The 24,248-nt window shown below is 43.7% G+C and overlaps 1 protein-coding gene across 1 annotated transcript in view; it reads right to left on the bottom strand.

Moving 5' to 3' along the window:
• Positions 1-24,248, bottom strand: part of ABCC4 (ATP binding cassette subfamily C member 4 (PEL blood group)) — a 294,246-nt gene that overhangs the window by 44,433 nt on the left and 225,565 nt on the right. The window contains exons 21-25 of the mRNA XM_066380684.1: positions 19,339-19,489; positions 10,493-10,612; positions 9,256-9,366; positions 8,239-8,339; positions 6,829-7,020 (exon numbers count right to left, since the gene is read on the bottom strand). Coding sequence (XP_066236781.1) covers positions 6,829-7,020; positions 8,239-8,339; positions 9,256-9,366; positions 10,493-10,612; positions 19,339-19,489 — 675 coding nt within the window. The remainder of the gene's footprint in view (positions 1-6,828; positions 7,021-8,238; positions 8,340-9,255; positions 9,367-10,492; positions 10,613-19,338; positions 19,490-24,248) is intronic.

The following is a 24,248-nucleotide window of genomic DNA, read 5'->3' as shown; positions in this document are numbered from 1 at the left end:
GATGTGCCTGTGCTACAAGCTCTACGGAAACCGGCCCGTTCGTTCAAACCGGAACATCTGTGGACGTTTGGTGAGTGGCCGAGATGCGGCAAGGGGCACAGAGGGCTGCTCACGACCGCTGCACTGTGAGCTCCAGACGCAAGGGAGGATGAGAACACGGCAACTCAGAGAACCTGCCTCTACTTCTCTCTGCTCTCCAGTCATCAAAACTGAGCCTGAGTCTTTCACAGGTCACCAAGGGGTTTTACCAACTGTCTGCGGAGAAAGTCACCAATATCATCCAGTTTATATTCATAACACCAAAGAGATGCTTCGAGATAGTCTTATTTTAGCTCCTTTGCAACTGGCCCCTTTCTGTTTTCCCAACTAGGCCGAGGTGGGTCTCTGATGACCACACCAATGTGTTAGACATTTGCACCCGGATCTCTCCTCATACGTCAACTTCAACATGACTGATACCCAGTACACCCCACTCACAACAGCCACCTCTCCTGACTGCGTCACTTTAATCTCATAACTTCTTTTCCAGGCTCATGGGAGCAAAACGTTCACCTTAGTTCTAGCTTTTCCCAGTGCCAGCATGCCCCTGAAGATTCTACTTCTGCAATGTTTCATGACCCCAACATCCTCATTATAATGCCCAGTCATCACCTGTGTGCAAGGCTGCACTACCTTTTAAAAAAACAAACCATTTTCTTAATCATGATCCTTGCAAGTAAATTTGAAAGTAAATAAATACTAGCAGTAACCTCAACGTTCTGGTTAAAAATTATTCTTAAGATGTTGATGCGTTTTCTTTCTGGACTTTTGGGTGTGTTCTTAAAGATACTAGCTCATATATTTAAACAAAATGGAATTAATATGAATATATTATTATAATCTGATCTTCTTTAATATTCCCTAAGACTTACTTTAATAGCTACATAATATTATAGAATGTGATTGTTTATCAAATCCCCTATTTGTAGATATTTTGCTATTATAAATAACACTGTGTTAAGTATCCTTGAAGGTAAAGCTTTGCAAATAACCTTAATTAGTTTCTTAAGATAAATTCTTAGCTGTGGAATTGCTAAGAAACAGGTATGAGCATTTTCAAAGGAGGCTGCTCAGTGCTGCCAATCTGCCCTCCAGAAATAATCAATTTCTTCTCCTGCCTGGTTTCCCTTCACATTCATAAGCCTGGGTGTCACAACTTTGTTTTCATCGACATCAGTTTCATTCCAAAAAGTGGAATCACTTTCTGCATTACACCTTGGCTAGGAGTATACAATGGAGAGTGGGCTCCCTGCTTCTCACTTCTTCCCACTGTGGGCCATGAGCACTTACTTCTCAGGCTAAACTGCCCAAGGACCCCTCTGTGCTTATCTGGGCACCAGGGTCTTTTCTACAAAACTGTCCCAACTAATCTCTCCATCCATAATCTCCACAAACCAGTTTCTCTGGGATTACTAGGTCGTTGTGAGGATTAGAAATGCAAATGGGTGTTGTATACCCGGTAGTTCCTTTCCCTGAAGGCTCTGCACGTGTCTAGTTCTCGTGCACCAAGTCAAGGCATTGTGCTTTTGCTTGTGCTGGTCACATCACCTGGAACGCCCTTCTCACGCATTTTTGCCCCTACTGAAATCCTAACTACACATCACAGATTCTGTCTCCAACACCTATTTCTCGGAACTGTCCCACCTGCCCCCAGCAGATGTTACATCATCTTCTAAACTTCCATAAAAGTTGTGGCCTCCTTCTACTTTATGTAGTAGCCATTTTTAAACTACCTTACTTCTATTGGCCTGTATGTGTTAACAGCAGGATGTGTATTCGACTCGCCTTCATCTCTGGTCTGTGCTACCTGTGGTGTTCTGCACAAGCAAGACATTTAGTAGAGTTGAGCGATTTACCTCAGGCTGGAGAAACTTACGGAAAATCTGCCACCATATTGTTTATGTATCCAATAAGCTGAACAGAGAAGACAGTCGTGGTGGATGGATCCCATAACCATAAAATCCGAATGCAAATAGCGAACCCCTCATTTTCGTGAGGCAGGCAACCATGTGTGCAGCCAGTGTCAGAGGTTATGCTCATCCCAAACCTGTGGTAACGACAGCTGTCTCTGTCCACACGTTCACTCTGTGCTAGCAGATACTTTACATGTCTTATCTTGTTAAAGTTGTACACCGCCCAAGAGATTAGGTCTCATTCTTCCATTTTGCAAGAGAGAAGATGGAGGCTTAGTAGGATTAATTAACCTGCCTGAAACAATAGAGCGTAGAAGTGGCAGGACTCAGACCTGAGTGTATGACTCTTGTCCACTCTGCTCACGCACGGCCTCCATACCACCTGGATGGGCTGGCACCTTATCATGTCCGTCTGTCCAGCTGAGACACAGAGAGAGAGTAGGGAGAGGTGCACTGTGGCTAAAGGAACTGGCTTCGCATACAAATCCTACTGACAGACAGTTAAAGCAGGATGTGGACACCGGTGAGTATAATGTGGTGCTCAGGCAAGAGAGCAGACAGACTGAGGACAGAGGGCAGCCACGGTTAGGCGGGCTAGTTGTTAACAGGGAGGACTGGCAGCCCCCTGAAGCTGGGAGAGAAAACTACAGCTATGTGGTGCACACGGTACCTGGGACAGAGTACCGTGTGCACCGCACAGTGCCCTGCTAGGGGCAGTGAGACTCTTTTGAAAGGGCCTCAAATACTATTATTGCTACACCTGGCTGTCTTTGCGTCCGGGCCCACGCGGGGCCGGGCGAACAGTGAAATACCTTTAGTCTCTGCAGGAGGCTGCTGTGGGAAAAGCTACACAGTAGGAGACATCTGCCTGGGATGAAAACAGACTAGACCGAAAAGATGCATATAAAATAAATGCATAAACTTGGAGTCAGACAGAATTAGATGATAATGTAAATCCACAATTTGTAGAATACAAAAGTAAATAAATCTGTAGGGTGCTTAAGTGACATAGATCTTTCTAGAGGTTCATGCTCAGTCAAAGGGGCTGGGGTATTTCATGAGCTCAATTCCAAACTGTCCAAGAACACTTCTCGGAAATCATGGGCTAGCATCATCAAAAACTGTCTTAGGGCAAGATAACTTTATGGGGAAGTGGGGTCTTTTTCAAATGCGATTCTGAGTCTAGAGCTCTTGGTCCACTTGCGACTCCGCACTTCTAAGAAGCCCCCAGGTGACAGGTGCTGCCGGGCCTGGCATGACAGTCTGAGCAGGAAGGAATTAGCAAGGGCAATCTGGGAGTGAGGGGAGGCGTTTCTGAGAAAGTATTATGTAAAAAAGGAGAAAGTATAGGAAACTAATATTTTTGCACATTATAGCAAGGTCTAGTACATATCTGTAAAATGTATTATCCAAGTAATAGCTTTGAGAAAGGGGGAAAAAAGTAATAAACCAAAATCAATCTACCTCTAAAGCTGGAAAATGCTTTAAAATGGCCCAGTACTCTCTAAAATGATCAAATCAACCACAAAATCATCTAAGTGAAAAATGCAGCCAGTGTTAGGATCTAACCTCATTTTGATTCTTTATTTTATTTGCTGTGTCTTCTGTGAATTAGAATCGCGCTTAGTACCTATTAGATTTCCTTGTTTACTACAATTTCCAGGAATCTGGACAGCCAAGGAAATAAATGAAAGAGAATAAAGCACCTTTTCCGCTGTCCTGACACATCCTCGTGTCCCCTGCAACAGCCTCTCTCAGTCTAATGCCAGACACAGGGGTGTCCCAGAATAACGGCGCTGGGACAGGTGTGGAGGGGTGACGCCTGGCACCTACACTGGCGGAGTGAAATAATTTCAAGACTGTGCTGGCTGGACACAACCTCTAAATTCACAAATAGAGCTGAAGGTGATGCTGTGAGTGGACCAAGATACAAATGAAAAAAAAACACCAAGTTATTGGAGTTACTATAATTCTGTCTCCAAATTCAGTTTTCCCTCAAACATTTTAGAATCTCAGATAATCCTCTAACTTGGGGGCTTTTAGATCAGAGACTAAATCTGTTATGTTCTAAGTTGTATGACTGACTTTCTTAGACAATTCACATTGTACGGTTCTGAGGGAAATTTAAGATGTGTGCATATTAACAGAATTACATCTGGCACATTAAACCCTACGGACACACTGTCTGCCATGAGCAAGCCTCCCTTATACTGCTCTTAGGGATGGGGTTTTGTCGAGAGCTGTAGTTAATGTTTACCTGACACAGCAGTCTTCGCCTGCTTCCTGACCTACAACAGAACTGGAAATAACAAGGAGCCAGCTTGTGCCACGTGACTCACTAAAGCTGCTCCTGAGTATCATTTGGGCATTAAGTTGAACATTTGTTCTTTCATGTCACAAGGGTATCATTCATCAAATTATGGCTATAGTCCACTAAATGAGTCTGTGGTGGAAAGAGAACTTAAAAGAGCAGTTCTTAAGGTGTTTAACGCATCTAGGTAATGGGTTGTTTACAGGAGTTGTTTAGAGTGTCTGTTTTGTTACTGGTCCCCTCACGCCTGTGTATTCCTCACTCTCCCAGCCAGCACTCCCTCAGCACCCACTGTGTGCCCGCAGAATGCCGCTTTCTGAAGAACCAAGATGAAAACAAGATGCTCTCTGAAATCAAGTAGCCTCAGTGCGGCCCTGGCTGGTGAGAGTGTCATCCCAAAACACCAAGGTTGCGGTTTCGATCCCCGGTCAGGGCATCGAAATGACAGACAACTCAGTGGAACTACAAATGAATGCTTTCTCTCTCTCTCTCTCTCTATCTCTCTCTCCCTCCCTTTCTCTGTCTCTCTAAAATCAAGCAATAAATTTTTTTTTAAAAAGAAGCCTCAGTGTGCTGCATGATCAGACCAAAATTTATAATGCATGGCTTAAGTGCTATCTTTCATTTTTTAACTGTAGTTAAAATACACAGAACGTAAAGTTTGCCAACTCAACCATTTTTAAGTGTGCAGTTCAGTAGTGTTAAGTACATTCACATTGTTGTGCAACCAAGCTCCAGAACACTTTTTGCCTTGTAACACAACTCGGTACTCATTAAACGCTAACTCCTCGTCCACCCCTCCCCCCAGCTCCTGGCAACCACCTTGCTACGTTCTGTCTCTATGACCTGACTACTCTACTAACCTCCTGTAAGTAGAATCACATAGCATTTGTCCTTTGTGCCTGGCTTATTTCATTTAGCATAATTTCCTCAAGGTTCATCCATGTGTCCAAACTTCCTTCATTTTTAAGGCTGAATAATATTCAATTGCATAAATATATCCTATTTTGTTTACCCATGAATCCCTTGATGGACACATCAGTAGCTTCCGAAGTTTGGCTACTGCGATGAAGCCCTCTGTGAACAGGGGTGTACTACAAATGCAATCTTAAAAGAATCTGTAAGATGCTCTGGCAGAAGTAAGGGTCTCAAAGAGGCAGACGCCATCAGAGTTAACTCTGGAAACAAGAATGTTCTCATTAGCCAGACGAGGGAAAGGAGGTCTCTGAGGTGGAGGAGCCAGGAGGACCGGATGCTCTGGGAAAACCTACATGCTGCTGAGTGCAGTGGCTGTGCGCACATTAGGAACTGAAGCTGGAGGACTGGATGGGAAAAGAGCTTTCATCTTCGTCTGTCCTGGTTTAACCACTTTTTATATTTTTTTTAAGTGAAGGAGAGAGAGAGAGAGAGAAACAGACAGACACGAAGGGAGAGAGATGAGAAGCATCAGCTCATAGTTGTGGCACCGTGGTTGTTCACTGATTGCTTTCTCATATATGACTTGACCAGGTGGCTCCAGGTGAGCCAGGAACCCTGGATTCAAGCCAGTGACCTCGAGCTTCAAGCCAAGTGATCATGCTCAAGCTGGCGACCCTGAGCTCAAGCTGGATGAGCCTCGCGCTTAAGCCAGTGATCTCGGGATTTCGAACCCAGGTCCTCAGCGTCCCAGGTCGATGCTGTATCCACTCTGCCACTGCCTGGTCCGGCTGGTTGAACTAGTTTTTAAAAAGTCTGCCTTGGTTCTAGCTGAGGGCTTCAAATCCCATCCCTAGTAGACTTAGACACTGGCAGGATGAGGTCACAGAGCTCATCGGTCCCCCACAAATATCATCCCCTGCCACCTGGGTTTGCTTTCTTCAACTTTGTGTAAGTTTCTGGGCCCTTTACAGCCTCCAGCGGGGAGCTCTGGTTCCTGAGTCCTGAATGGGCCATGGATTTCAGACTCTGGTGGCAGAAGCGGCCACACAACCCCTGCTGGAGTGGACTTGGAGCCTTGCTATGGTTCCTGCAGTGGCTCGCCAGGCCAGGAGCCAGCGGGCCCCACAAGGATCAGATCTGTGTCTCCGAAAGCAGCAGCCTGCTGGTGGGAGGGAGGGGAATGAGCACAGTATGGGTTAGAGGAGGGAAAGGTCTATGGAATGGGCCATGGGAGAGAGGGGAGATCCAACTAAAGGCCGCCTTGGGGAGGAAGGAAGAGAAGGATTTGACAGAAATACAAAGAAGAACCGATAGGGACTAGATACTGGGGACTTAGTGACAAGTGGCCAGGGCTGACTTCGAAGACTTAGGCATGAATAATCAGAGGTAGGATTGAGTATTCTGGGTCAGGTTAAGTTCCAACCCTGGGACCCAAGGCTCACCAACCACCATGAGGCAGCTCACGCCATGAGGACAGAAATGTTGGTAATCACATTCATTGTCAGATTTACCTATAATCGCCAATCTAATCTGCATCCACAGAAGAACAAATAGCCTCCCTGACTTATTCACAAGGAAGCCAGCAAGCAGGTATAGCCGCTAAACCTTTACTTGCAATTTTAAAGAGGCAAGGTGGCTTAAACAAACCTTTTCTCTTGACTTAATGAGTGCTGTCAGGTGTTTCAATACCAGAGGCCCGTCTAAACTGTATGTGAAGTTAACGTTGTCAAAGACAATCACTCCCTCGTGGGGCCAGGATGGCGGTGGGCGTTTCTCGTATTCCCAGGGTGCTTCCTTCTCAAGGTCTGTATATTCCGTCACCCTTTCTACCGAAATCATCTGGAAGACATGTGACATCACAGGGGTTAGGAACAGAGGGTCTTGCTTATGGAAGTTTAGAGACTGTAAATGAACCGTTCTGTTTTCATACTTAATTGGTTAAGGATATCTCAGGTCTTAACATCCCCAAAGGAGAGAAGCAGGAGTTCTGATAAGGACTTTAATGGTTTACAAATTTGTTCGTCGTCTTTTGATACTTTCTCTTATGGCTCTGCCCCTCAACATTATAATAAAAATAAAGAACTAGACAAAGGAATTCTACCTACTTTCCACACTTGAATAAAAAACAAGAGAATTTTGTCAAGAAAAAGAATACTTTATTTTTTTCTTGGATAAAGCATCAACCTAGAACGCTGAGGTCACTGGTTTGAAACCCTGGGCTTGCCTGGTCAAGGCATATATGGAAATTCATGCTTCCTGCTCCCCTGCCTTCTCTCTTTCTCTTCTCTAAAATGATTTTTTTTTAAAAAGAACACTTATACCCACCAATCCGTATTTGCTACAAAGGGCCATCTGTTATAGATGAATTAAATGGGATGATCGTCAAACCTCATTTTAATAGTCGCTTTTTACTTTATTAGAAGAGCAAAATGATTATTTTTTCTTTTAGGAGAAAATGTAAATATTCATAAGAAGAGATGACTTACATATTGACTAAGCCCTCCTAAACAACCACAACTCAACACCTTCAAGTAGCACATTCCTGGAAGGAGCCTATTTCACCAGAAAGAAGGGACACCAGCAAATTCAGGTGTTCAACACATACATATAAGAATAAATGCTAACATAGGGGTGGGAGGAGGAGATACCTATTAATTAAACAAACAACCTTAAATAAACAAATTAAACAAAATGCTGAATTTTTCTTTTACCAGGAATGAGGAACTACCCATTAAGAAACAAAAATAAACAGGCCTCTTAAGAAATTAGCGTATATCCACTCCAGGATTTCAGAACCTCCCTCCTACAGAGACATTTATTACATTTGAAGACAGCTTGTGATGAATATAAAACCTGCTGACATGGCATACATAAGACAGAAAAAGATGTATATATTTTATTTTACATTAACTTTAAACAGATGGAAGGAGGATCTAAAAAAACTCTATTAGCTACGATGTAAAAATAACAGTTTTAATATTTTACATAAGAAGTGCTTTAATGCTATTTAATGGCAAGGAGACTTGAAAAGGCTAAGAATGTTAGGATAAACATTACCATATTCTCAACTTCAGCACTTTGCCTGATGCACCACTGGAACATCCCCATGAGGGAGAGGGCGTAGGACAGTGCCAGGCCGACCTGCCCAGCGTCCAGAGCTGGAGGGGGAACAGGAAGGGGAAGAGTCAGCTCCACTCTTAACCTGGAGTCTGTCTCCTCTGTCACTTTCCCAAGGAGACTCCTTTAAAATATATAAACACTTTGCATATAATAACAATAATTTTTACACTTTTATTATGTGTTGATTGAGACCATGATACAAGAAACTGCACCAAGAATTCACAAGAAGAGTACTGAATGAGTTTATCAATCCCAACAGGATCAACATACACTTGGCAGTATGACATAGGCGAGGGAGTCATTCTTGACACTTTCCTCGTTATGGTTTCAAGGACTATTATGTAATTTCACTTACTAGGTCCAATGCAACAGCAATTAGAAATGTCTAAAACCAAAGCAATGGGTATTAAGAGCCAATGCTTTTAAATCTAAAATACTACTCTCACTGTTCCATCATTAAATACTGTGACTTGGTGTTGTAATATGGAATAGTTAGGGCTGGTGAATTCAAGCCATGCATGCCAACACCTGCTCATCTGGTACCCATGTGGCAGTGAGGATAATGTTTTTTTCTTGCTGAGAATCCTTCTCCGCCCATTGCACCAGGCACCTATGACCAAGAGCTCTGAGTAGTCCTGAAGCTAAAACCTAAGACTCTCAGCTAGACAGAATGCTCATAGTAAACTTGGTTCTATCCTCACAATTACTAAGATGTTCAGAGGATTATTACCTACTCGAAGAAAGATAAAAGGAACTCATCCAGACCCAAATGATCCTCTGTGTGGGCCACACTGTGGACTCACCCAGACTGACACACTGAAAACGCTGTAACACAAATTCACTAGACCAAACAGTATATGATACAAAACTAGGTGGCAAGAGTGTAATTTAATACTTGTAAATGCAGCCAATACTACAATAATACCACAAATACTTATTTGCATCTGTACTTGCTTTTTGCCAGAATCAGGGACCCAAAGGCAACAATGATGACAAAGATGGCACACATGGCATCCAGACGCAGGGCGAACCACCGGGACGTGGTCAGAAACAAGAACCACGCTTCTGGAAAAAGCAGAAAGATCACGCTCACCACTTGGAACGAGGGGAACCCTTTGCTCCCTTGAGCTACAGAAAACTTTTACACAAAGTAGGACAGCAAAGCTGCACACACAAGAAACCTGAAGATTCCGGAAAGCTAAGTGTGAGGATACACTGGGGAAGCAGTACAGAAGCTTCACGGGGAGCATGCACTGGACAAATAAACACAGAGACATGAGATCGTGCTACAGGACACGGGGAAAGGGCCTGGTGGGTGCGTTTCCTGCAGGGCTGGGCCGCGTGTGAAGCTCAGCCTCTCAGTCCTCTGACAGCACGGAGCGCGGCACCTTGCCGTGCACTGCAGGGCCCTGCGCAGTGTGCACTCCACAGGAGCCTGCATCTAAGTGACCACCTCACTGAAGGGATCTGCATGGGGCTCCCAAAGTGCCATTTTGTCTTCAGAATATGACAAAGATTGGAAAGGTGAGCCAGGATTTTACAGATATAGAGGAATTTCTGAAATTTCTACATAGAAAAATAGCCTCACTGATACAGAATAATACACATCAATTGGGTGGCAAATCTGATCATTAGGAAACTGATTTCCTCAGTCACTTCTGCCACCCTGCAGGCTCTGAAAAAGAGTTGGCAAACTATGGCCTGTGGGCCAAGAACGACCCACCACCTATTTTGGTAAATAAAGCTTTATCGGAACACAGACACAGTCATTTGCTGAGGGCGTATCTGTGCTCACATCTATGCTACAACAGCAAAGTATAGTAGTTGCAACAGAGCTGATATGGACCTGAAATATTTACCATCTAGCTCTTTAAAAAAATAAGTTTTGCTGCCTCCTGCCCCAAAGGGACAGAAAGTCACAGGGCCTGGTCATGGAAGGACGATACAATCCAGCCAGGGGAGGATGGAGCGGTGAGGTTGGAAAGAGGGGAGCACAGAGGGGGTTCTGAGGAGTGATGCCAAGGGGCAGGGCAGGGCAGGGCAGGGGAGGAAGATGTGCAGGGACAGGCTGTGGGGCCGGCCTGGGTGGCGGCAGAGAGAAGCACTAGCCAACGAGGCCTCCTGAGAGACAGGTCAAGCCTCAGAGAGCAGCGCATCCCATCCTTTGAACCGTTCCCAGAAGCTTACAGACCTGAATGCAAATCCTGGTGAGCATCAAACAGCTCCTGAAACCTCTCTTCGGTTTTGTATGCCCGGATGGTCCAGAGTCCCTGGAGGGAGGATGACAGGTGGGAAAACACCGGGCTCCGCACTGGGGAAGCAGAGAAGAGCAAACGACAGAGTCAGTGAGACCCACACAAGGAAACCAACCCCGCCTGGGCTTTGTGGTCACAGGTCCCCACGAACAGCACCAGGGCTTCACGGCGGCTTCTGGGAAGAAGGGACGACACCCAGTGGTGGGATTCAAGTAACTTAACAACAGTCTCTCTGTCCTAATGACAGTTTTAGGTATAAAGAAATGATAAACTAAAAGGTAGATAATTATTTCATGTAGTTAATATTTAAGAATAAAAGAGGTACACAAAACTAGATTATGTTCTAAGAAAGAATTTTAAAACATTAATGAAAAAATATTAAATAATACCTTAAAAAACAATAAAACTGTTATTTAAGATACTTCCAATGACAGCGTGTCACCCCCTGGTTGTTTGGCACTTTCTCTCTTTACGTTATATGTTTGTTTACTGAAGTAACAAACACGAGGGAGTTAAAACGTAGCATTTCATCAAAGGTATAATGAGTTTTATGAAATGAATACATAAATGTTACAAGCATAGTTCTGTCAATTGTTTTTCACCTATAGATGGAATGAACTTTACTACAGGTGCTTAGAATATGCTGTTGTGCAGATGAACGTTAAAAAAGAGTAAAGAAGGTAAATTTGTGATTTCCACATTGGGCGGCTGTCCAGGCGCCCACCTTAGAGGGAACCCTGATTACAAGTGACATTTTAACAACTGGTTCGTGAACTCAACAAAAAAATTAGGTATCGGTTCTCCCGAACCGGTGCGAACGGGCTGAATCCCACCACTGACTACACCGCTTCTGGAGAGGACCCTCTGTGTCGACCCTCTGACTCCTGGTCACAACATGCTTCCGCTTAATGACCTGGAAATAAAAGCTTCTCTTTGAACCTATCTTTGACTAGATTCAGATTTAGATAACTTCTTTCCTTGCTAACTCATTCATCAAGGTCCTCCTCAAACCTAGCTTCCCTCCCTATTCTTCACTGACATCTCTCTAGGCAGGAATTACTGTTCACTAATTTTTGAGTCAGTTGTGTTTCTAAATTTAATTCTCTGTTTGAATAGTCACCACACTGAGTTATGATTAGCTATCTGTGTCTGTCACTACCTTAGATTATTAACTTCTTAAGGGCTGGGATAAAGTCAATATATCTCCAAAACTTGAACAGTGCCTGGCACAGGCCAGGGGCATGATAAGGATGGACACCTCTCTGCATCCTCTAAGGTGGCTGGTGCCTGCTGGTGCACCAAGTGTCTCAGTATGGGTCAGTGCACACCTGGCTATTACACACACCCGCGGCACTGGCACAGCCAGGCTGCCTGTGAGTAGTCTAATTTCAGCTCAAGGAGCCAGCTGGGGCCTGTTTGTATAACTGCCCTGGTGGGCACCTGTCCTGGCATTTGGAGGTCACTATGGCATGTGACATTGATATCACCCTTTCAGAATCTGACTGTGACTCTAAGTGGCCATCTGAGTCACTGTTTTGAGTAACTTCACGTTGGGTTGGGAGCCTGCTGTCACGGGATGCGCCCTTCACTTCCTGCCGTCTTCTCTGAGAATGTGCAGGGTAGCATCTCCAGGGTCTGGCCCCTGCGTGTTGGGGAACAGGTGGGTTGTGTGCTGCCGGGCAGACTGTGAGCCTGTGACCCCTTTCTGGAGTGGCTGATAATTTGTGTTTTATCAACAGGAAGTACTCACTTTGTTACTGTGCATCTCCTAGAGAAGACCTGTTGGTTAAACCTGAGTGTTTGGGGGGGGGGGGGGGGAGGAGAAGGTAAGATAATTTATCTTATAGGAGGTGGCAGGAATTTTATAAAATGACAGGGGAAAAGAATCAAGAAAAAAACTCAAACTCAATTTCAAGGTCTGATTCCTTAGCCTGACATCTGCGTATGTGTCTGTGTGTGAGGCCACTCAATACCGACATGCACGTGGGCACTGCACACGTGTGCTAAGCTTAGATAGTATCTAGAGTTCTGCACGCAAGGAAGAAGCAGGTTCCATAGGTGACACTGGTCCAGAGAAGGTGGGAAGCCCTAGGCTGTAGGCCATCTGACCATCTACTCAGCCTTGGGGCTCTTTCCTGACTGGGAACAACTAGCCTATATTAGTGCTTAAAGGAAAATACTTTCTCCAAACAGAACACGAGCTATCATTTTCCCTTGTAGCTAATTCAGGCAAGTGGCCTTCAGTGGTTCTGGGATGGTTCTGACCCTGGTGTTATCCCAGCATCCACACTGTTCTCTCTCTTCACTATATTCTATAACTTATAACTTCTATTTATTTTAGCGACCTTTAACTTTGCAATATTAAGAGAGCAAGATGAACACAGACTGAGCTCACGCTCCAAATCAGAAAGGCTGGAAGCTTGCATAGGCCTTTTCGGCACTCCCCAGAGAGGTCCCAACCTGCCCCAGAACACAGTCAGTCTGGACGTCGGGTGCTCACAGGAGCATAACATAGCTCATTGCTCTATCAAGAGACTGCTAAGAGCTCAGCTTCAGATAGTGCAGAGAATTCACTAGAACCAGCTCGCATGTCCAGAGCAACTGTTATGACGCGAACTATTCAAACACTATTGCTTCTTGGCCTTTTGGCTAAGCTCAGGTATATAGCATCTGTTCTTAACATTTTAAACTATTAAATAAATAGTTTATGGTAACTATTCTACCATAAACAATTCTTCTAAGAAGGAAAAAGATGTGCTGAAATTCTTCAGCTTGGACATCCTCCTCAGCTGCTTCCCTTCTCAGAGGTCAAAGTCGCAGGTGATTATCCCACAGCGTCAACCTTATAAGTCAGGTGTCATCCAGCCTTGAATGGTGGGGCACCCAAGAAGCACGCCACCTACTTTGCCTCATATACCCAAGAGCTAGAGTGGTGCAGCAAGAAACTGGACCTGTGGAAAGCTATCTTCTTTCTCCCACATCCATTTAGGGCTGAGGATGCCAGGATGAATGAATTGGAGGGTTTGCAAAGAAAATTAACTGGTACAGAGGGAGAGGGATCTCAAGCCTCCAGTTTTATCTTGGCTGATATAATGCCCTTTTCCCTAGACTAAGCTGGCTCTCCTGAAGTAGACCTATGTAACACCCAGGGCATTAGTTACCAGTCACAGACAAATGTAACCCTACATTTTATAAGATTAACAGCTGTGTTTTCTATGCTCCTGAGGACTCTCTGGGACACTCAGTTGCAAATCTTCCCAGGCAAGGGGAAAGGCAGGAAACTGCTGCAAGGACCCTGGGCAGACAGCCTTGCTATAGGCTATCATTAATGCTACGTGAGACCTGCTAGTTGTTCCTATGTACTTAACTGCCTCACCTGGAAGGTTCTAGTGCCTTTGGCAGAAGTCAGCAAGCACTTTTCAAACTCCAACTCAAGTAATCCCCATAAGAACTCCAGAGGGCAGGTGTTCTACATCTTTGACAGAGGAAAACACAGACTGAGGGATTAAGAGCACTGCCCAAGATTAAGTCAGTTCAAGTAAGTGGTAGGGCAGAGGGACAGACCCAACTCTGCCTTATTCCCGTGGCTGTGCTTTTATCACAGCCACAGTGTCTCAGAGAGAGAATAATCAGGGGTCAAGATGCCCGTGTGTGACTAAATGCATTTTGCTCCAGACTTTGTAGTCTATCTTTAGAAAAACGTGTTATTTTAATACAATAACTTGACCTATTACTGTACATCTTATTAAGCATCTTAAGTCGAACAAAGTCCCTAGGAATTGGCATGAGAACTCTAAAACAGCAGACTTGAGGATCTAGGACTTGAAAATATGTGGCACACATGTTAACACTCCCTAGTAATGCCCCTAGCAGACCATGCTAGTTGATCGCAGACCGCTGACAGACAGAATTTGAATATGGCTTCAACAATCCAGGCACAAATGAACAGAGCTGGCTAGAAAAACAACCAAATGCCATCCTGGCTTTATGCGCTTCTCTATGACTGACCATTGCAACACTCATTTTTGCAAAAATGAAAAACCATTATGATCAACAGTGGATTTGTCACTAAGATATTAACATCCCAAGGTTCCAGAGCCAGCTTGGCAGTAGGACCTGAAACTTAACCTTAGAACTTCAAAGCACAGACTGAAACAGATCTGTGCCTTCCAGCCATCAGTCAGGTGTCCTTTCGGTGGCTCCAGCAGCGGCCTAAAGAGGTACTATCAATTCTTGCTTAGGGGAAATGGTGGGATTGTTATTTATGGCACAGACCACCCAGAGAGATAACAATAAATAATTCTAATCAACTGGCCACCACATTTGGTTATCTGGGGGTGTAGAAGGAAAGAGCATCCAGATTTAACTTATTTCCTAACTTACTGTCCCAGTCTACTGGGGTGCAGAAAACCCGAACAATTCCACAGGGGGCATCCCAAAGTTCTGAGTATCCCCAAAACAAACAATAAGGAAATAATATGTGCTTCCTGAAAGAAGCCTCAGGTCCCTTTCTCTCCACGTCCACACGGATGGGAGGTGGCCCTTTCCCCAAGCAAAAATCTGTCACGTGTTCCTTCTGGAATACAACTCTTGAATATACTAGAGACCTCCTTTGCAACAAGACAGTAGAGTGACTCCATTTCAGGAGTGACCTGAAAAGTTAAATGGCAGAAGCTTTGTTGTCTACAGAAAACAATGGTAGGAGCTTATCACTCATGCTGCCTTCTCCAAGTCCTATCATCCTAACAAGTAATATCAACAGAATGCTGCACACATCTAGACAACACTGCTTTGCCGTCCCATTCAAACAATTCAGAAAACCAAACCTCACAGTGGTGTAGCTGGTTTTCTTGATGACCAAAAAATTTTCCATAGCTTTTATGAAACGGTTGCCCACTATCCTTTAAGCAAATACCCGAGACCAGTTTCTCTCCAGAGTTTACTATTAGAAAAGAAACACATTTGCCACAACAAAAAAAAACTCCTTTATCTTGATGAACCTGTATTTTTCCACTTGGTAATACAGAGAATCGTCGATATCAACGCTAATCTCCTTAGCCTGGCCTCCAGAAAGCCAGGTTGGTATTAGTTTGCAGTAACTATCGGTAGTTGAGGTTTCTGATGCAAATATATAGTATCGCCCTCCTTCCTGTTTTGGCTATCATCCCTGTAGATTTAAAAATATATTATTATCTACTCTCCTTATAATTTGTTTGTTTTAATAATAAAATGCTTGTGCATTAATGAGATAAGCTCCAAATTAGTCCATCCTCTGTGATTACCTGTAGAAAAGAATGATTAATCATAAAATACTTTCCCCATTATTCTAAAACTAGGAAGCTGAACAGAGTAACAGACTACTAAATTGATCCCTTCTCCGCCCCTGCCCCAAGGGGATTGTATTCAGCATCCATTTACAGAACAGCTCAGGGGAAAGAGAAGCTCAGTGCTGCACTACACCAAATACTGGTGATAATAAAGAGCAAAACTGAAAAGTAGCAGTGCTTACCTTTTCAAAACATTTAACTACCACAACTTATTTGCCATTTTTTTTCATACGTGAAAGTAATTTATTTTCCCATTGTATCACTGTGACATTTGAGTGTATTTCCTGATACCTCCTTTCTTTTCCCTAATCTTTTCCTTTCCTTTATAGTAAATTTAGGGAGAAAGATTTCTGTTTTTCTTCTATATTAGTTAAAACATGATGAAATATTTTATATCTCAGAAAAATGTTTATTGCCTTCCTGCTTTGTATCAGGAAGTATGTCATGACCAGGATGGAAACGGTCCCTGTCTTCATGGTGCTCACATTCCCATGGGTTATTTTTCCACATACATCCTCCATTCTTTCCTTGTGCTAAACTGAAAGCCGCACCTAGAGTGACACGAATCTATTTGCCTTAACAGCCACACTGACTAATCATTTTTTGGGTTTTTTTTTGTATTTTTCTGAAGCTGGAAACGGGGAGAGACAGTCAGACAGACTCCCGCACGTGCCCGACCGGGATCCACCTGGCACGTCCACCAGGGGCGACACTCTGCCCACCAGGGGGCGATGCTCTGCCCCTCCGGGGCATCGCTCTGCCGTGACCAGAGCCACTCTAGCGCCTGGGGCAGAGGCCAAGGAGCCATCCCCAGCGCCCGGGCCATCTTTGCTCCAATGGAGCCTTGGCTGCGGGAGGGGAAGAGAGAGACAGAGAAGAAGGAGGGGGTGGGGGTGGAGAAGCAAATGGGCGCTTCTCCTATGTGCCCTGGCCGGAAATCGAACCCAGGTCCCCCGCACGCCAGGCCAACGCTCTACCACTGAGCCAACCGGCCAGGGCCGACTAATCGTGGTTTTAATGTTCAATTACACTGGGGAACAAAATTTTTGTTGCATCCAAAAAACACTCGTTCTTACTTAATTTGAGTGTGCTGATCTCAAATCTGACATTAGTTTTTCTCTGTAAGCTACAGTTTTTTTGCAATTCAAGATTTTAGGTTTTTATCTTATTATAAAATTTTCAACATTTAGTTTAACATAATGAAGTAGAATATCTTCTTGGGCATCATCTTTGTGAAAATATAATAATTTATATAACACAGTAAATACACTAACACACTAAAAGATATGATTGCATCCGAATTTGTCTACAATTTCAAAATAGAACATATTAAAACACTTATTTTAATCATAAAATTTGTGCAAAACTTAAATTCTATTCAGGCAAAAATTTGCATTTGTAGCTCTTGCGTTTGTGTACTTAGTGAGGACAATCTCGTTTGATGCTCCAGCAGTAGTCTGCTCATCACTAACAGCTCCAAGATTTTCGGGAAACTTATCAAGGTGACTGTTCAGGAAGTGAATCTTAATGCTCATGTTACATCCAATGTCATGGAAAGCCAACAGCATCCTTTGAACCAGAAGTTCATAGTTCTGTTTTGTTGCCAAGGAAGTTCTTTGTAACTGCCACAAAAGACTGCCATGCTGCTTTCTCATCCTTATTCATCTTCCTGGCAAATTCTTTGCCATGTATGAAGGTTCAAATTTGAGGTTCATCAAATACACTTGCTTTTATCTTCTCAAAAGACAAGGCAGGAAAAGCAGAAATAATATGTTGAAAGCATTCACTTTCTCTATTCAAAGCCTGAACAAACTGCTTCATTAAGCCAAGTTTGATGTGAAGTGGGGGAAAATGATCCTGTCTCGATTAACTACAGGTTCATTCACAATATTTTGCATTCTTATTTCCAGAGCTTCATGTTTCGGCCACTCCTTCTGTGTCCAGTGTTTCTCCCAAGCTCAGCTATCCCACAAACACAGAAAGCAAGGATACTTCGTGAAACCTCTCTGTTGTCCTAGCAGAAAAGTTACCATTTTAAGATCCACACAAATGATTCAGTTATGCTCCTCATACTACAGAAAGTTGAGGACAATTTTTATGTCATTATAATCTTCTCACAGATGAGTTGAATAACCAATTGGAACCACTGCATAAACATTACCATTGTGTAGGAGAACACATTTCAGACTCCGTTTAGAGCTGTCAAGAAATAGCCGCCATTCTGTAGACTGTAAGTGGTAACACCTAGCTGGCTGAGGAGACTATTAATATCATGACAGTAAACAAAGTGTTTGTTTTCGGAAAAAAAGTCCACAAAAATTTGTTCATGCTTCCTGAAATGGGATACTTTAGCTGACTGGTGAAGTACATTCTTTTCTTGAAGCCTGGAGGCTAATAACTCAGCTGCTTTCTTTGATAGGCCCAAATCTCTTACTAGTCATTCAATTTGGGTTGGCTAAACTGCTGAGGGGTTAATGACTGCTTGGCATCAGAAGAAGACCCTTCAGATTCTACAACCATTTCCTCATGCATCTTATCAAAATATACTTGATCACCATGTTCACTTTCTTCATCCTTAGAAGTAAAACCATTGAAACTGGAACCAGGAGTGTCTCAGAGTGTGGGATAGGTCTTATTGTTGAAGGAATATTAGGATATGCGATCATATGCCATTTTTTCTTGCCAATGCCCCTTGATCAGACAGAAATAACAGTCACTGCTGTGGTCCTTAGGTTCATGCCAAATCATGGAAATACCAAAAGGCATTCCTTTGCATTTTCCTTTTGTCCAGTCACGAAGCATTTCCTCACAATTATGACACACAATACGAGGAGCCCAATTCTTATCTTGATCTCCAAGGGGAACTTGAAAATAGGCAATATATGCACATGTCACAAATGATGAAATATTGCGCCTTTGACGTTGAAGTGTGTAACAGCCACATATATAACAGAAGGTGTCAGGACTATTCTTACATTTGTGCCTACTCAAAGAAGCCATGATTCAATCTTAAAACAAAATAAGAGGGTGTTTTTATCACATAGTAATTTTTTACATTTTTAAAAACAACTACAATTCTGTAAAAGTGATGTTTATAAAACATTAATTGCCTTGTGGTTATGTTCAATCCAAGAGTCGTTGCCCTTTAACTCCAATTTAAAAACCAATGCATGCCATTAACTATAACAAAAAGAAATTAAAATTGCATAAAAACTAGAGCATGCACCAAAAAATGAATTTCAGATTTGGAATCAGCGATGCAGAAATATATAGAAAAAGTTCTAAAACCTCATGCAACAGAAAATGAAAAACAAACTGTTCCCCAGTGTTATCTACTGTTAACACTGAGGGAAATTTTGGAATCCAGTCTGCAGGATTTCAGAAGCCACCTTAATTATGGCTTGGACGGAAGCTAGCTTGCACTGCCAACCCAACCCGAGAGCCTCTGTACTCACTTGTGGATTCCAGGCGTTTGACATCTCTTGACGTTTGTAAGAAATATCTCCGAAAAATGACAAAAGAGACGCCAAGGGGAACCAGGGGGAGTATGATCCAAGGAATCACCGCCACCGCGATGCCCACCACGCCGATCACTTGTAGAAATATCTGAAATAGCGAAAACAGATACAGACGTTTCCTGTGGCACTGTGGTTTATGAGAAGAAAGGACGATCTGGTCTTTGTTCCCATCTCTGGCACAGAGCTCCCAAAACTTTGGAATTTCCTAAGTACAGCTAGTGCTCGACTTAAGACCATGATTGGTTCTGACAGACCGGCCGTAACACGATTTGGTCGTAAGTTGAGTAGGCTATATGTACAGTACTGTGAAATGATGTTATAAAAATCTTTAAGTCATATTTTATCATAATTTTCTTTCATTATTGTTATATATCATAATTTTCTTTGATCATTTTATGCCATTTGTATCATCTCTATACCATTTTGTTTCTTATTTTTACATTCGTTAGGTTTAAGTAAAACACTGCATTACCAGGGGCCCTGGCCAGTTGGCTCAGTGGTAGAGCGTCGGCCTGGCGTGCAGAAGTCCCAGGTTCGATTCCCGGCCAGGGCACACAGGAGAAGCGCCAATCTGCTTCTCCACCCCTCCCCCTCTCCTTCCTCTCTGTCTATCTCTTCCCCTCCCGCAACCGAGGCTCCACTGGAGCAAAGATGGCCCGGGTGCTGGGGATGGCTCCTCGGCCTCTGCCCCAGGCACTAGAGTGGCTCTGGTCGTGACAGAGCAACGCCCCGAATGGTCAGAGCATCGCCCCCTGGTGGGCGTGCCGGGTGGATCCCGGTCGGGCGCATGCGGGAGTCTGTCTGACTGTCTCTCCCCGTTTCCAGCTTCAGAAAAATACAGGAAAAAAACAACAAAACAAACAAAAAAACCCAAACACTGCATTAGCAGTACAACTGGTTTAATAAATTTGCAAAGACAATTTCCTCTTGGTAGACATCTTGGGACGGGTTTGATGAAAAATACCCAAGACACAAAACACAAATTGCTGTACCGAGTCTGGGATAACAGTTGAAATGGTGCACGCGGAGATGGTAGTGTTGCCAGAAGCTGGTCCACACTGTCGTACGCCCAGCTGGGCAACACTTGCACTGCCAGATGCAGAGCAGTTGTGGCTAGCGATTGTGGTTGTAAAGTCAAATGGTTATAAGTTGCATAGGTCGTAAGTCGATCAATATTTGTATTGCGAGTGATCAAAGGGTTCTTTGATACATTAATGAAGTAACTTTAGGAAAGCACCCAAGGATCTGAACTGGTTGCCAACGGAGCCAACCTATGGTTAAAGGATTGAAACTTGCAGTCCCATCCCGATATTCAGGGAGGAGAGAGGGGGTTGGAGGTTGAATCAGTTGTCAATGGCCTGTGACTTAGTCAATCACGACCATGGAATGAAGACTCCATAAAACTTCAAAACAAATTCCTTGCCCTTTTTTTAGAGTTTCCAAGTTGGAAAACCAGAATGCTGTGCCATGACAATGAGCCCCAAACTCCAAGGACAGAATGTCCTTGAGCTTCATTCAGGACCTTGCCTATGTATCTCTTCATCTAGCTGTTGATTCATACCCAAAACATTCTTTATAATAAATCAGTAATCTAGTGAGTAAATGGGTTTTCTTAAAATTGATGAGCTGTTCTCGCAAATTAATCAAAACCAAGGAGGGGGTCATGGGAACCTCTAATTTACAGCCAGTCACGTCAAAGTACAGGTAACAACCTGGGCTTGCAACTTGAGTTTGAAGTGAAGGGCAGTCATGTGAGACTGAACCCTTTACTTGTGGAACCAAATTCTATCTCTGGGTAAATAACCTCAGAATTGAGTTGAAGTCTTGGACATCCTGCCGGTGTCCAAGAATTGCTTGTTGGTGTGGGGAAGCCTCCACACATGTGTTGGAAATGAGTCCAGGAACCCTTTTCATCTCCTTATCAAGAATACTTTTCAAAAATAAATGTAATGAATTGCTTAATTAGGATTAAATTCCTTGCTTCCAAAGACTTTTTGCAATGGCAGGAAATGCTTTCCACTCCAAAGAAGTAACAAAATCATACGTGTGGTCCAGAAGATACTGCGGATGATACTGCTCATACGCTTACTATATGCCAAGAATGACAATAAGAACTTTCTAGGTATTAGTTCTTTTGACACACTCAGTAGCCCCATGTGGCAGGCAATACTGTTTTCCATATTAACAGATGAGAAAATTTGAGACTCAGAAGGGCTAGGACTTGAATCTCAAACTGTCACAAGTCAGATGTTATAGTGAAATTAGTAAGCACCTATCTATCACAGATGAGAAATCAGAAGACTCAGCTATAGACATGGAGAGAAAGAAGTGGTCAACCTCAAATTCAGTACTCAGAAAAGGAAGAAAAATACCTCAACATTCACCTTGGGAGAAGTGGGGGCTCTGCTTTCGTGGTTTTCTACCTATACTTAACATGTATTGCATGCTGACTGTGCTTCTGGCTGGCCATTACGTACTTCATCTGTGTTCCCCGTTTAATTCTCCCACTAGCCCTAGTGAGTTGTGATACCTCATTTTACACACAAAGACACGAGATACAGGAAGAGGAAAAGCAAAGCTTATATCAGAGAGCCCATGTTGTCAGCTATTGTGATATATGTGAGCTTGCCCTGAGCCTCCTAATTTGTCTTTACTTCTTTCCCCTAAACACCTCGCCTTCTAAGAAAGTGGAGTCAGACAGTGGGCACGTGCAGGTGCATACTGGCACGGGCTAGCCCTCTGGTCTACCATCTGCAACGGATACAAATCCATGACCCTCCGCACAAGGCACAGGTGCTCCGGAAACACAGGGAAGACGACTGCACCCTGCTTAGAGGGTTCTAAGACGAGCCTTAGATAAAATTTCACAGGCGGTTTAACAAACAGAAACAGTGGAATGAAAAATTTGCAGGTACTAATCACAGCTGATGAAACTTTGACCAAGGAGGAGCCACACAGCAAAAATTAACACAGGTTCTTCTGCACCCTCAGTGTCAGCACTGACGCCCTCCAGCTGCCAGCCCAGGGCCTTGCACCACGCCGCCCTGGGCAGCGGGCCCGAGGTGCCAGCTCCGAGGGAAGGATCAGCAGGGCTCTGCCTTACGCAGACCTAGCTTATCATTTCACAGCTCTTCCAAATCAGTTTTCTCAGAAGATCCTCACAACCGCTTGTGAATGAGAAAAGAAAGAACTGTCATTTCCGTTTCCAGATAAGGAACCGTGAAGCTGAGAGGCTCAGTGGTTGTACCTAGATCTCCTTGGAAGTTACTAGGTATCATGGAGAAAGTCAGGAGTACACTGTGCTTAGGGAATCCATGTCCTTAGCCACAGATGGGAAGAGTATGGAGAAAGGAGGAAGCTTCCGGAACTGAAACGTTGTGGCCAGGCGCCCTTGTGAATCAAACTGTATTATCTTGAAGCACACCCCTGTGCTTTTACTATTTCTCCCAGTCTCTATTGTGGACAAAAGGAATGGAACTTTTTTTTATTAACAGAGACAGAGAGAGAGAGTCAGAGAGAGGGACAGATAGGGAAAGACAGACAGGAACGGAGAGAGATGAGAAGCATCAATCATTAGTTTTTCGTTGTGACATCTTAGTTGTTCATTGATTGCTTTCTCATATGTGCCTTGACCGGGGGGCTACAGCAGACCGAGTAACCCCTTACTTGAGCCAGTGACGTTGGGTGCAAGCTAGTGAGCTTTGCTCAAACCAGATGAGCCCGCGCTCAAACTGGCGACCTCGGGGTCTCGAACCTGGGTCCTCCGCATCCCAGTCCGAAGCTCTATCCACTGCGCCATTACCCGGTCTGGCAGAATGGAATTCTGAAAGAACAAATCCAGTAATAAATGGAGGAAAGCAGAGCTGTCTAGCTTCTTTCCTCTTATACCTACAGCTGAACAATTCCTTATAGCTACTGGATTAACCCATGCAGTCCACCCTGTTACACCCATTAGCAAGCCAAGTTTCTTCCTTCATGCTCATGGGGAGAGGTCCTTCCAGCTAATTCTATACATGGTCTTAAGAAAAGTCACTGGGCTTGCCATCAACAGCTGTTGGGTGTGGGGTGGGGGTGGGGGAGAGACTGTGGCTTTTCTCTGGCTGTTGTATCTAAGGACTATTTTGTTTGAATATGCACTTCTGAAATAAGATGGACAATAAACTTCATGTCTACAATTTGACTTCTCCATATCCCCCGCCCAACTCGCCTTCCAAAGATTGATAACCTCAGGAAACAAGGCAATGGAACATTTTTTGTGATGCTATGTTTCTTACTCCATGTCTTTTTCTTCTTAGGAGAAAGACTTTCTTCTTATACTTGCTCTAAGATTATTGAGCATTTGGAGAAATATATTTTTAAAAAGGTAGTAGATCTCTGCATAATAAAACCAAACCAACTTCCTTCTTACCAGATTATTCAATATTTTCAGAAAAAATATCAATTTGACATTTTTTATTTTGTGCATCATGAACTGGGGTCAATATCATGGGAAATACAAAATGCTAGATTTTATACACTACTGAATCCCAGGAAATTTAACTGAATCTGCTCCAGGTTGGCCTATTTTTTTAAAACTGATTTTAGAGAGAGGGGCGAGAGAGAGAGAGAGAGCGAGAGAGAGAGAAACATCAATGTATTGATCCACTTATTTATTCATTCACTGGTTGTTTCCTATACGTGCCCTGGCTGGGGACTGAAGCCACAACCTTGGTATGCTGGGATGATGCTCCAACCGAGGTACCCAGCCAGGACTGGGTTGGTCTTGCTACACAAGCATCCTAATTTGGATGTCAGGATGACTTAAGGCAGAGGACCCTGTCACCATCCCAATGGAAGGGATGTCTAAC

This window comes from Saccopteryx leptura, chromosome 4, assembly GCF_036850995.1.
Source record: "Saccopteryx leptura isolate mSacLep1 chromosome 4, mSacLep1_pri_phased_curated, whole genome shotgun sequence".
Lineage (NCBI taxonomy): Eukaryota > Metazoa > Chordata > Mammalia > Chiroptera > Emballonuridae > Saccopteryx > Saccopteryx leptura.
The sequence above is the reverse complement of the archived record's forward strand: the minus strand, read 5'-3'. Positions and strand labels throughout refer to the sequence as shown.